This window comes from Mustela putorius, unplaced genomic scaffold (genome assembly GCF_011764305.1).
Source record: "Mustela putorius furo isolate JIRA1106 unplaced genomic scaffold, ASM1176430v1.1 tig00003845_pilon_pilon_pilon, whole genome shotgun sequence".
Lineage (NCBI taxonomy): Eukaryota > Metazoa > Chordata > Mammalia > Carnivora > Mustelidae > Mustela > Mustela putorius.
The window spans coordinates 46,370,596-46,384,611 of NW_025421998.1; the positions used below are offsets into that span (position 1 = coordinate 46,370,596).

The 14,016-nt window shown below is 37.9% G+C and overlaps 1 protein-coding gene across 9 annotated transcripts in view; it reads right to left on the reverse strand.

Moving 5' to 3' along the window:
* The window catches only part of ETV1 (ETS variant transcription factor 1), a 249,818-nt gene that overhangs the window by 11,318 nt on the left and 224,484 nt on the right, over window positions 1-14,016 (reverse strand). For all 9 annotated transcript variants that reach the window (XM_013051702.2, XM_013051699.2, XM_013051701.2 and 6 more), the window contains 3 exons: window positions 7,481-7,549; window positions 5,638-5,706; window positions 1,611-1,780 (listed from right to left, as the gene is read on the reverse strand). In XM_013051702.2, the coding sequence (XP_012907156.1) occupies window positions 1,611-1,780; window positions 5,638-5,706; window positions 7,481-7,549 (308 nt within the window). The remainder of the gene's footprint in view (window positions 1-1,610; window positions 1,781-5,637; window positions 5,707-7,480; window positions 7,550-14,016) is intronic.

Sequence of the window (14,016 nt, forward strand, 5' to 3'; positions counted from 1 at the left end):
ATTTCCATCTTAACAAATATATGGCAAAAACAAAAAGTCCTGTTTCTGCTCACTTCATTTTAGCCATAGGTAAAGGGGAATGACTGACATAAATTCCCACTGAAGGTCCTCAGTTCTAGGCTGAACAACTCTTGCAGTGATTATGAACATGGCGGAGAGCACACACTGCCATCATCTTAAAAGGCTTTCAAGTTACTTTACAGTAAGTGTTTCCAGTCTCCCTTTGTTAGTGCTTCACATTTTTATGGGTCTTTCACTTACATCATTTAAGTACATCTACATAAAAATGAATTTCCTTTGACAAATTAAGCCTTAGACAATTCTAGATACAGATATTTTCAAATTCTGATATTGAGCCCTCTGTGCCTGGGTGTTTGGTTAGGGCAATGGAAATGCAAAGCTAACCCTCTAGACTACTAGTGTACTGATAGAATCTGAAGTAGACAAAACTATGCTAACTAGCTCTTCTTACATCCAACTTCTTTTAATACAAATTTGAATCAGATCATCCCTTTAATAAGAAAGAGGACTTATTTTCTGGATATCAAACAAGGACATGTTATCTGATTATAAATGAATGTTCAGAGGGCAGGAACTTTATGATGTATGGGCCCATTAGCCTAGATTGTAGATGTCCAGTCTATACTAATCTAAACTAATCACTTTGGGTTCAAAAATAGCTGGATATGGGGCGCCTGGGTGGCTGAGTGGGTTAAGGCCTCTGCCTTCGGCTCAGGTCATGGTCCCGGGGTCCTGGGATCGAGCCCCGCATCGGGCCTTCTGCTCAGCAGGGAGCCTGCTTCCCTTCCTCTCTCTCTGCCTGCCTCTCTGCCTGCTTATGATCTCTGTCTGTCAAATAAATAAATAAAATCTTTAAAAAAAAAAAATAGCTGGATATCTTCCTAGATTTTACATGTTTTTGAGGCATTTAGACCCTACAGCCAATATAAGCGGGCATAGGCATGTTAATCCATCCAGGGGTGCCTGGATGACTTGGCTTGGCTTAGTGGGTCAAGCATCTGCCTTCAGCTCAGGTCATGGTCCCAGGGTCCTAGGATTGAGTCCCGCATCAGACTCCTTGCTCGGGGAGTGAGGGGGTCTGCTTCTTCCACTGCCTGCCACTCCCCTACTTATATGTACTCTTTCTCTGACAAATTAATAAATAAAATCTTAAAAAAAGAAAAAGTCATCCATTGCTTTCTTGACTAATGTAAACTAAAGTCAATTTTAATAGTAGCCAAGAAAGCAACTTTAGTAAGATTCAAACATTTTATATAAAAGTCACCTTTCTATAGAGATCCAAAATGCTATTGGTGGGTTATGCTGTGATAATAACAGTAGTTTTCATCCTCAAGCTAGACCTGGAGAGAATGAAAATTGAACTGAGAAGTTCTTCAGGAAAATACTCCATTTGCATGTACATAGGGGTCATGTTCTTTTCTTGTTTTAAATGAAGACTCTTTTTTTTAACTTTGCATACCTTCTAATTCAGAAGGTTTCTCTAATGTTTTAAAATTTTTAAAAAAATACATTTTCAGCATATTCATCAATAACTGTTTTGTTATCTTGTAATATATCCAATTTTCCCAATAAAAATCTACTCAACCCACCTCTTCAGGCTCAATCAGTTTAAATTCCATGCCTCGCCCAGTCCAGGCAATGAAATGAGAATTTGAAGGATCATCCAGAAGAGCCACCAAAAACTGCCAGAGCTGAAGGGATCCCCGCCGCTGGTATGTGGGTCCTTCCCGATACATTCCTGGCTCCTGTTTGATGTCTCCTACATGAAAAAATGTTGAAGTCTCTATTATTAGCAATATTATGACATTTCTCTAAAATTTACATTAAACCAATCATGAAAATGGTTAAACCACAACCACTTTATGGGTTTCTGTGAAATATCACATCACCATTTTAAATGTTTTAATCGTTTAAAACATTTAAACGATTTTATGTAAACCAAGAACCTGTACAAACTTACAAACAACTATATGTAACATGTAAGGGTCAAAATAAATGCAAACAGGTGTAGAGTAAATCCACGAATGTCATTTTCTTATTAAAATTTTATACAACTATCTCTTTGTTTTCACAATCATTTACCTAAAAACCATATCATCCAATCCCACTTCCTCTTGTTTTTATTGTTAATGACTTTATTCCCTGCTCTAAGAAACATAAAAGAGGAAGTAATCAATTCGAAGCTCTGGGCATTTTATTTGTACAAATTCTGCACTATAATTTGCAATGCCACATGAAAAAAATTGCAAATTTTATTGCAAATATTTCAAAGCAAATTTACTCTTTTATTTATTCATTTACTTATTTTCACCAATTTATTTATTTATATGAGAGAGAAAAAGAGCAGGGGGAGAGGCAGAGGGAAAGGGAGAGAAACCCACCCAGACTCATGCTGAGCCCGATGTGGGACTTGATCCCATGACCCTGAGATCACAACCTGAGCCAGAATCAAGAGTTGGACTCAACTGACAGAGCCACCTAGGTGTCCCATCTCAAAGGAAATTTAATTCAGGGCGTATTGGATTATTATACCATCTTTTCCCCACACCTTCATACTGGCACTACCACTTCCTTAACTGGCAGGAATAAAAATTCATTTTTCTTTATCTCTTATTTGCATTTTAGTCACGTGAATTTAGCTTGCAAGTCTTTTTCTCAAGTGCAATCTAAAAACACATATACAGGAGTTTTCTGTAAATCTATATTTTTAATCAAGAAAGGCTGGTTTGTGTTACATTTATTTGTTATTTATACATAGTATAAAAACCTATTAAGTAGATTATAGCAATAAGGGTGTTACTGTTGTAATTCTTCTGGTATAAATCTGGTTATCTTCTTTTTACCAAACAAACAAAACCTCAGTCATAACTCCTGATTATTTAAATCTACTTCCAGCCAACCATCCTCCAAAATATGTGGAATTGGTCATACTGGGGATAAAATGTCTAGGGCCCTACACACATATCATTGTTATGGCACGAATTTTTCTTCTCCACTCTAGAAACAATTCAGAGAGAATATAATCAAGCCAATCTATTCACAGTAAGTGTGAATTATAAAACAAACCAAATCAGAGGCTTTCTTAAGCCTTTCCTTTGGTTAACATACATATACCTCTTAAAATAATTACAGAAAGAATACTTTAAAAACCACAACCAAAATAAAATTATTCAGTCACTAGCTGCTAGAAATCATCATGTCATTTTGGTCTATGCTAGATAACACAGAAGTGTCTCTTCATATTGATGTCGATGACAGTTTTATTTATCTTAGTTTTTCCTTCTGAGACTTAACAAATTTCTACATGGGGGTAACTGAGCAATTATGCAGAGTGAGGGAAACTCTGTCAAATTTTATAATTTCTAGATTACTTCTGCCTATAAATATGATGGACTCTACCAGCCTTGTCAATGAAAAAATAACACTTTGCTTCTCTTTTCCCTTGGTCTCTATTCCTCATAAAATAAAAAACTAATATTATCTTCCAAAAAACAAGTCTCTTAGTACGAAACTGAAGAATATTTCAAAGTCAAAGGGAATAAATAATCAAGACAGATTGCTTCCCTAAACATTAGTGTGACTTAGGTCTGTCAGATTATATCATAACCCTATTGGTAGTTACGAGCTGATTTTACTTCCTTATATGTTCACCCTGGTAATCAAGATGGCTTAAAATGTTAAGCTCATTGAAAATGAAAAACAAAACAAAACAAAAAACTGATGGAGGTCACTCCACAGAGAGAAGGCTTTATGCTTTGTCTTAAGAGAAAAGGCTGTATTTTAAGACTTGTGACGCTTGGGTGATCACGTCACAAACCACACTGGAGCTTAAAACTAACATCTATTTGGAATAAGGCCAAAAAAGAGACTCTGCCTGGAGCTTAACCCTGTGACCTTGAATGAATTTAGCCATTTAAAGGAAGGCTCAGGTAACAGATATTCCCCAAATTATCATTCTTTCAGAGAAAGACCAGAGTAGCAAAAGCCTCAGGAACAGAAGAGTCTTCAAGAAACTAATGAAAGGTGGAGAAGCAATGTGAGCATGTACTTTGCTGTTTAAATAATGACAATTAGGGGCACCTCAGTGGCTCAGTGGGTTAAAGCCTCTGCCTTCAGCTCAGGTCAAGATCTCAGGGTCCTGGGATGGAGGCCCGCATCAGGCTCTCGGCTCAGCAGGGAGCCTGCTTCCCCCCCCCGCCCCCCGCTTGCCTCTCTGCCTACTTGTGATCTCTATCTGTCAAATAAATAAATAAATAAATAAATAAATAAATAAATAAGTACCTTTAAAAAAAAATAATGACAATTAAAAACTTCTGACGGCTACGAAGTCATTACAGCCATGATCCCCAAAGTTCGTGCAATCAGCTCATCAGAGGGTCCCTGCTCATTTCCTGTTAGACGATCAAAGCAGGAGATAGGGAGACCACTCTGAAGAACCACTACATCAATTAACTGTTCACTTTCCCCGAAGCTTCGTCATAGATGCTGACTTCTGCCACTTTAGTCAAGAGAAGAAAAAAAAAAATCTATCTAACTTGACACTCATTTTTAAAACCTGGGACCTTTTCACTGCAAAAGTGAGAAATATTAAAAAGCTAATGCTTTCCTAACTCCATCTTAAGCAATTACAAAGTAACTGCACATTAGTAATGAACATCTTCCCAGGGGAAAAAAGAAAAAGGAAAATCTCCAAAAGAAGGACTAACGATCACTAACTAAATGGGCAGCTATGTTGTTCCTGTGTTCCATAATGCATCTTTTCTCAAATAATAAAAGAGAGGCTGCATTAGTCATCCGTGTATCCACACTTGCATGCTTTCTGTTCTGCTTTGTTAATTACGGGATCAGCTTTCAATAAATCTCGAATAAGCTGCGTGTGCTCAGCAGGGCAATGGAAAGACACCTCATACTCTACACAAAGCTTAGCAAGAACGATACTCTCTGGTTCTGTCTTTAAAAATGAGATCTCGGGGCCCCTGGGTGGCTCAGCTGTTAAGCGTCTGCCTTCGGCTCAGGTCATAATGCCAAGGTCCTGGGATCGAGCCCCACATGGGGCTCCCTGCTCAGCGGGGAGCCTGCTTTTCCCTCTCCCCCTGCTTGTGTTCCTTCTCTCACTCTCTCTCTGCCAATAAATAAATAAAATCTTAAAAAAATAAAATAAATAAAAATGAGATCTCTCACAGGACAAAAAAAAAGCTTCTGAATAGGGGAAGGAAGGGAGAATTTATAACAGGTAAAGTTCAGGAAGAGTTGAATGCATTATAAGTGATGTGCATAGAAATCTTCAAGTTGGGGGGTGCCTGGGTGGCTGAGTTATTAAGCGTCTGGCTTCCACTCAGGTCATGATCCAGGGGTCCTGGGATGGAGCTCTGCATCAGGCTCCCTGCTCAGTGGGAAGCCTGCTTCTCCCTCTTCCACTCCCCCTGCTTGTGTTCCCTCTCTTGCTGTGTCTCTCTCTATCAAATAAATAAAAATCTTAAAAAAAAGAAAGAAAGGAAGAAAGAAAGAAAGAAACCTTCAAGCGGGAATGTCAACTGTTTTCAGAAGAGTCAAGGGTGATCTCTCCACTCCCTCCTAAAAAAAGATACCGAACCTGCAGCACAATGAGAAACCTACCATCAAATTTCTCTGGGACAACACAGGTGTCATCATAAAACTGCCTGGGGCCCTTCTCAAACATACAGCCTGTGGGAGAAAATAGGATACATTTATTCGTGATACAAATGAAGCTCACAAGCCACTTAAAATATAGCCATTAACCCAAAAATTGGGGTAGAAAAGGACTCTGCCATTTTTCAGCTCTGTGACCTTAGGCACAATATGTAGCCTCTGTGTCTCTGTTTCCTCGCCTGTAAAATGGGAATGATAATAAATCACCTATCTTAAAGGGATTGTTGTGAGGATTAACTGATTTAATATACCCAAGTTGAGAACAGCATCTGGCACATAGTGATAGATGACATTAGATATGGGTATTATTACTACCCCAAGCACAGAGCAGGTAAATGCTGGCAAATATAGAAATTACAATGTATAATCTCCTTTTTCATTTTCTTCCAAGTTTTGTTATTCATGAGACAGGAGGAAAATCAAGATGAGTTACTTATATTTACCTTGCACAGTACCCTGATAAAACTGAAACACTTTCAGTTTACCTCTTACTTCCCTGGAGAAATATTTAGCTAGGCTAGCCTCATGTTTTCATCTTCAACAGCCAAAACAGTTTTACATTTTCTTTTTAACTTTCCTTTTTATCCTGTAACAAAACTAAGTCCACAGGAAAAATGCAAAATAAATCAACAGTTTTTACACTCTTTTTCTCCCACATATATCCTTGACTATGACCTTCACTGAACTGCTTAAACACCAGTAAGAAAGTTCATATTCTTTAGTCACAGTTTTCTTTCCTAGATGTACTGTTCTCTACGGTGAGCACATAATATTCCCAATAGCAGTGACCATAATTACAGTGGATTTCTGCTAAATTTTTGGCCCCAAATATTCTGGATTTACCAGCTTTTATACTTTTCTTTAAATATCAGCATTTACTTCTATCAGTATCACTCATATGAACCAGTATTAGACCTAACCTAAAAAGATGCACCTATCGGGGCACCTGGGTGGCTCAGTGGGTTAAGCCTCTGCCTTCGGCTCGGGTCATGATCCCAGGGTTCTGGGATCGAGCCCCACATCGGGCTCTTTGTTCAGCAGGAGCCTGCTTTCCTTCCTCTCTCTCTGCCTGCCTCTCTGCCTACTTGTGATCTCTGTCTGTCAAGTTAAAAAAAAAAAAAAAAAAAAAGATGCACCTATGTCATCCTACCGAAGACACAGAACACTTACGTAATGAGCCATGCACATATTTCCAGAAACACCTTAATAGGTAATTTATCTAGAGAAGATTCTTTTTATCCATTACTTTGCAGGTATCAAAGTCCATTAGACCAAAGCTTTCCCACCATGATTACCGTGAACACATCCACAATAAAAACTCCTGTAGGCCTCTTAGATTGTGAAATCCCATTCTTAACAATTATTTCTCTAAAAATGAAAAATCCAGGATATATAAAGGCAAATATATTTAAATCTACTCTATTTTAAAACACAGACTTAGTTCTTAAAGCAAAACTAAAATTCCTCGAAGATTCATTTCAACAGAGAGTAGTGAGGTAGGCTAATCTATTAAAAGGATGTGGTTGTTGGCACACACACACACACAAAAAAAAGAAATCCACTTTTCAGTTGTTTATACACACATGACTCATGTTAACAACCAAATTCAAGATAGCATGACCTGAAACATCTTCCTTTTACTTTAAAAAGATAAAGTTTTAAAACAGTGGTTTAGGGAACAACAGTGATTTTTCCCATAAAACATAATGATTAATCAAATTACTAGATCTTTGGTATGTATGATAATGTTGACCATATTTACAAGGAATATCAATAACAGAAAACTTAACTTCTGTTCTGCTGGGATGAGCCAGGAAGCCTTCTTGCCTCATATAAATGGAGTGGCAGCTAGGCACTTCTGAAAGAAGAAACAACATCAGTCAGAGAAGTTTGGAGCTGAAAAATGTGCTGTTACCAATAGACAAGAGTGCAGACAGGAAAATAAGAAAAACTGACATGAGTCTCCATGAGGGGAGCTTCCAACTATAGTTAACATTTCAGGCAGGACCCACACAGGAAATGGAAAAAAAAACAAGGGGCATCTGGCTGGCTCAGTCAGTTAAGTGTCCGACTTTGATTTCAGCTGAGGTCATGATCTCAAGGTTGTAAGATCGAGCCCTGCGTTGGGTTCCAAGCTCAGCACGGAGTCTGCTTGACATTCTCCCCCTCGGCCCCTCTCCCAGCTATAGCACATTCTCTCATTTTCTAAAATAAATAAACAAATAAATCTTTAAAAAAAAAAAAGAAAGAAAGAAAAGAAAGGGAAAAATGAGAAGCATATCAGGGCAGACACAGATTCTCTCCAACGGGCTTGTAAATTCAAAGTTTTACCCATACTTACTGAAAGATGGCTCTCCTATAACCCCACATGAATGTGAGAGTGACCTTGAAACAAATGGTATCATGAGTAAAGCTATATTTGGGGGCAATTATGGGATAAGTTTGTATATCCTTGGTGTTCAAAGCAAAGATCAACAAAGATTCAGTCATGGTTTATTTCATGAACACTGGTAGAAATTATTACGAAAAGACAAAACTGCCACATCTCTTAAAATTACTCTAGACTTTTAAGGTTATTGCTATTTTTCACCCCCAGAAAAAAGTATGATTGCCTTTTTATTTTGTTAAACACACAGGTCATAATCAAAACAAATGGGACTATAAAACAGAAATGCAACAATTTCATAGCAAATACCATGACGACGTTAGGAGTAAGTCCTTGCCTACCTGACCAAGTTAACTCATCACTGAGAAAATAAACCTGGTTAATGGTTAAACGTGAGTCACAGTGATGGCTGTGTATTTAACATGTATAGTACCTTAGATAAAGGGAAAAGGGCAGACACACAGATGAGGAGACAAAAGATTAAAATTTGAGTCCTTAACTTATTACTAATAAACCTAAATGACTTTAGGTGAGCCATTCTGTATCTAAGCTTATATAAAATAAAGTGTCGGATCAGATGTCATCTAAAGTTGATTATAGGCTCAAGTTCTTTGATTCTGAATAGAATGTCACTCACATGACCAGAGCCTGATTTCTGCTAAAGCCACTAAAACCACAGGAAGAACCTTCCACTTGCAGCAATCCCTCCCGATGCCCTGCTCATTTCGTAGGAGCTGTTTCTTTTTCTCTTTCTTTCAGAATGTTCCCCAAATATTATCTTTTAGGTCCCATGAACTTGGGCCCAACCCTGTACAGAATATACACAGACTCTATAGGAAGGTAAAATTCTATGTGACTGAATTAATTCTATCTTCTGTCTGTATACTCAAGTTTTTGAAACTTTAAACATATACAAAAATAAACTTATAAAAGAAAGGCAGGGCAGGGGTTCGTGGCGAGAAGGGAGGGAAAAATGAAACAGGGTGGGGTGGGGAGGGAGACACATCATAAGAGACTCTTAATCTCAGGAAACAAACTGAGGGCTGCTAGAGGGGAGCAGGGGGAAGGGTCAGGGCATCTGGGGGATGGGCACTGGGGAGGGTATGTGCTATGGTGAGTGCTGTGAATTGGGTAAGACTGATGATTCACAGACCTGTACCCCTAAAATAAATAATACATTATATGTTAATTTAAAAAATACAGATGGCAAATGTCCTATTTAATATAAGCGTATGTCCTCCATTCTATCACTTGTAGCAAATACATGATTTCTGAACAAGTAACAAAGAACACTTAAACAAATTGGGAGCTAAAGACCCTCATGTCTTCTTAACTAACCATCCACAGACTTTCACGTTGTAACAGATAATTAGCACTATTTATTTGGCCAAAAGGCCATTCTTCCTTGGTCTGGAATGTTCCATGTTTAAAGTGTATCTGATTTTTAAAAAATTTGCCCGATATTAATGTCAACCAAAATATGAGATAATTTTTCAAAGAAAAAAAGTTTACGTAGTTTTAAGTCAAAAATAGCTTAATGGCGCTTCATAATAGCTCTAACACTTAAAAGTATGTAAAAATCAATAGCTTATGAGTTGAAAACAATATAAAACTCATTATCAAACATTTTAGAACACCATGCCTTCTTTATATTACATATGATCTGGTATATAATTCTGACCCTACAAAAGACAGAGTTTATCTTGTTTCCTGGTATCAGGAAGCTTAAAATGGGGTTGCAGGGCAGTTGAACTTCTGGGTTACCAAAGACCTAGCAATCCATTTTATCCATACTTTTTAACCAGTGGTACTTCAAATTCATTTTTAATGTTATGTTGATTTATTGCCAGGCATAGGACCCTGCAAGCAGCTGGGCCTAGTAGGGACAGTGTTAATGACTCTGCCATCAGCTTAGCAGCTGTTTAGAGGTAAGAATTTCGTTGTACCAATGTTGACACCCTGCCACAAAATACTTTTACTGACTGCTGCCCAGCTGGAATATGGCTCTAAAAACAGCTGGCTGGCTCTGGAGGCGGCTAGAGGAAAACATAGAGATTAAACTCTATTATATATAAGTGTGACTAAATGTAGTCTTTCCTCCCCAGAGGAGGAGAAAAAGAGGAGAAGAGGAAATTCAAGCATTTATAAGAAACCCACCAGGCAAAGTTGAAGGAACATCTTACAGCAGTACTCTAACATAATAGAAAATAAGCATGATCCTGGACATACGACATCAAAGATCGAATTTGATGACCATTTCACTAATTCCCATGTATCTACTGACCCTGATGATTTTTTATTGCTTGTGCTAATTCTGTAATATTCTTCATAAGTTCTATTTTTCAATATGGCATTTAAAGTATAATGATTTAAAATTCATAATAAAATAATGATTTATAATGGGCTAAAGCCAGAACCTCCATTACAGTTCCAGAAACCAAACCTGTGATCTAACTTCTAAGCAAAGCCATGAATGGCAATTTAGGAAAAAAATACATATAATCGTGTTTTTACCATTCTTAATACTATTTACGATACTCCAGAGTAAATAAAATTAACATCTAGCTCTTGAAATTGAGACACTTAGCTAGCATTGTTTAAATCCAGTCTATCCTTAAAATTGGTATCCTTTATACAGTCCAGAGGAGCCTGAAAAAATATAGCTAAGGGGAGTTTATTCCCCTAAAGTAACTAAAGTCATGTTATCCTAAAGTGGTATCAGTTAATTTATGACTATCAGAGTGGGTCAGACTCTAATCAAATTGTAGAAACATTTCCAAAGTGATTATTCAATCAAATGACTAACATGGTTAATTAGGAGCCATAAACATTGCTCTGAAGTTCATCAAAGTAATGACTTGCCCAGAAAAATTACTGCTAATTAAATTGCCTGCTGCTTTCATTTCTACCTTATCTAATAAAAAATCCAACCAATGAAGTTTGGCAGTACATTTTAACTTTTGCTAAATGCTCAACTAAGAACCAAACTAGCTAAGCGGTGACTTCAAAGGCAAATGTTCTGTGGCAGGAAGGGAGGCTTTGCACACACATGCATTCACGTTATTTCATGGAATAAAGCTCACAAAATTCAGCAACAATAACAAACTGCACTTTAACCTCTGCACAAATGTTACTCTGACAGCGTGTTTATACTGTTCTATTATGTGTCCGTAGCTCACAATGTGAGGGTCATGAGCACAGCATTACGATTACAAACGGGCTCCTCGCCTTCTAACAGACCTGGTTTTGAACATCGGTTCTGGTATTTCATGGGAGTATGAAATTTTTGATAGTTCTATAATATCTTCAACTCTCAACTTCCACATCTGTAAAATGGGAATAATATGTGATATCCTTCAAAGGGTTGGGGAGAGGGACCGTAAGGACAACATTTCACTTAATGCCAACAGTGAGGATTCAATATCTGGTACTGATCGTTAATAACAGAAACTTTTTTTTTAAAGATTTTTATTTATTTATTCGACAGACAGAGAGCTCAAGTAGGCAGAGAGAGGCAGGCAGAGAGAGAGAAGGAGCAGGCTCCCCACTGAGCAGAGAGCCCAATGCTGGGCTCGATCCCAGGACCCTGAGATCATGACCTAAGCCGAAGGCAGAGGCTTTAACCCACTGAGCCACCCAGGTGCATTGCCGAATAACAGAAACCATTTTTAAGTGTCCCTCATGAGTGTTTAAAATAAGTAAACCACAGGTACTTAAAACTAAACATAGTTATGTCTTTATTTTTATATCTTTTAAGATTTTATTTATTTATTTGACAGAAGGAGAAATCACAAGTAGGCAGAGGAGCAGGCAGAGAGAGAGAGTGAAGCAGGTTCCCCGCTAAGCAGAGAGCCCGATACGGGGCTGGATCCCAGGATCCTGAGATCCTGACCTGAGCCGGAGGCAGAGGCTTAACCCACTGAGCCACCCAGGTGCCCCTATTTTTATATCTTAATCTGATGTTCTTAAACCACTTACTGAAAAGGCTGAACCTGTGGTATTTAAAACATATCGATTTAAAATTCATTATAAATTCACAATTTATCAGGTTTAAGCGAGAATCTCCATTACATTTTCAAAATATTTGGAGGTACTTCTCATGAGCTTCTATTTACAATGTTATGCCCCGATATTTGCTGCTAAATGGCTTTGGTTTAAAAAGTTTTAAATTCAGGGGCGCCTCAGTGGCTCACTAGGTTAAGTGTCTGACTTTGGCTCAGGTCATGACCCCGGGTCCTGGAATGGAACTCGGCGTGTAACCCCATGTGGAGACCCACCTCAAGCCCCCACTGAGTCCTGTGCTCAGTGGGGAGCCTGTCTGTTCCCATCTCTCTGCCACTCATGTTCCCCCTGGCTCTCTCAAATAAAAAAAAATAAAACGTTTTAAATCCAATCCATAATTTGAATTATGTAAATTTAAGACAAAGGATTTTGTACTATTTTGAAACTTATGGATCAAAAAGCACTACAATGTGACCCTTAGCATGGGCCCAGTCAGCTTGCAGAAACTAAACTGCCCGTAATTTGTCACACATGAACTAGGGGGATGATTAGCTGATCTAATAGGCTACAAAAATTCAAAGCAGCAAAGCACTGTTGTCATTTTAATGCGCTAGTTAAGGTAGGGGCAGTTAAGAAGAACAGTAAACTAACACCCCGAATTATCTGACTTGATTAGTCTTCACTTTAGTAACACTTTGAAAACTGCCTTTAACTTAAGATATTCAGGTATGAAACTAAAAAGTTAATTCTTCTGTCTCTTGCATCCTAACGCCATATGGGGAAATACAGCACTGATTTGGGGAGCTTTATGAAAGCTTTGACCACAAAGGGGGGTTTTGATCTTGCACACTTGATCGAGCTACACCCTGTTCCGAGGGGCAGGTATGCGTACTGCTGCCCAGTGGCGCAGAAAGAACGGTCCCCCCCTTCAGGGCACGGTTTGCCAAAAGCTCCTACGAGCTGGACTAGGTCATATCAGAGACAAAATATTTGCCACGACCCTATGTCACATCTCTACACTTTGCTGAAATTATTCATTATCAAATAGTGTGCGAGCCTGGCAATACTTGATTTTGCAAACTTTGAGCAAGGAGATAGATATCACATAGCTAATCAAGAAAATTATATTTTATAAAGTTTCCTGAAAAGGATGCTAAGGGGAAGGAATTTTTTTTACGCCCATGTTATCTCTCTATGATAGAACAAATCTAAAAGTAATTAACTCTAAAAATAAGGCCCAGAGTATGTCTAATTCACTTGAGAAAGAAGGCAAGTGGGATGGCACAAAAATGAAGTTTTTAAAGACCTGTTTGTCATCAGTTACAAAAGCTCTACATGGATGTAATAACATCTTAGTCACTGAGCCTCCTATAAAAAAAAGAAAAAAGTTGGAGTTGGCTGGAATCTTGAGATGGATGAATTTAGTATGACCTCATTCACTCTTCGATGGGATCTTTTTCATTAGGATTTTTGGTAAACTGCGAATATAAATAATCTAAAATCTACAGAGATATTCTCTTCCACTATAGCTCAGAGATACAGCATCTATTGTTGATAGACTCTGAGGACAGAAAGAGTACCATGTCAGTCTTTATAGTGTAGTGTTTGCAAAATAGCAAAAAAATAAAAAAAAAGTAGTACTTTTATCTACATTCAGGTTACTTTTAAAAACATAAAGGCTATGTAACATGAAGTAACAGCATAGAATAGTATTGCTCTAAGACCACAAACTTCTCTTGTAAGCATGTGGGTTTTGGGGGAAAGAGTATCCTACACAAAAAATGACCAGATTCAGGTTTAACTTATACGATCTAGCAGGCTGACAATTTTATAAGTTTTACAAGCCAGTGAGGTTATACTAAGTTAGAGTCAAAAATAAAATTGAGGTGAGACAAACTATAAGGACAACTGTAACTTTGACTGTTTACTAGATATTA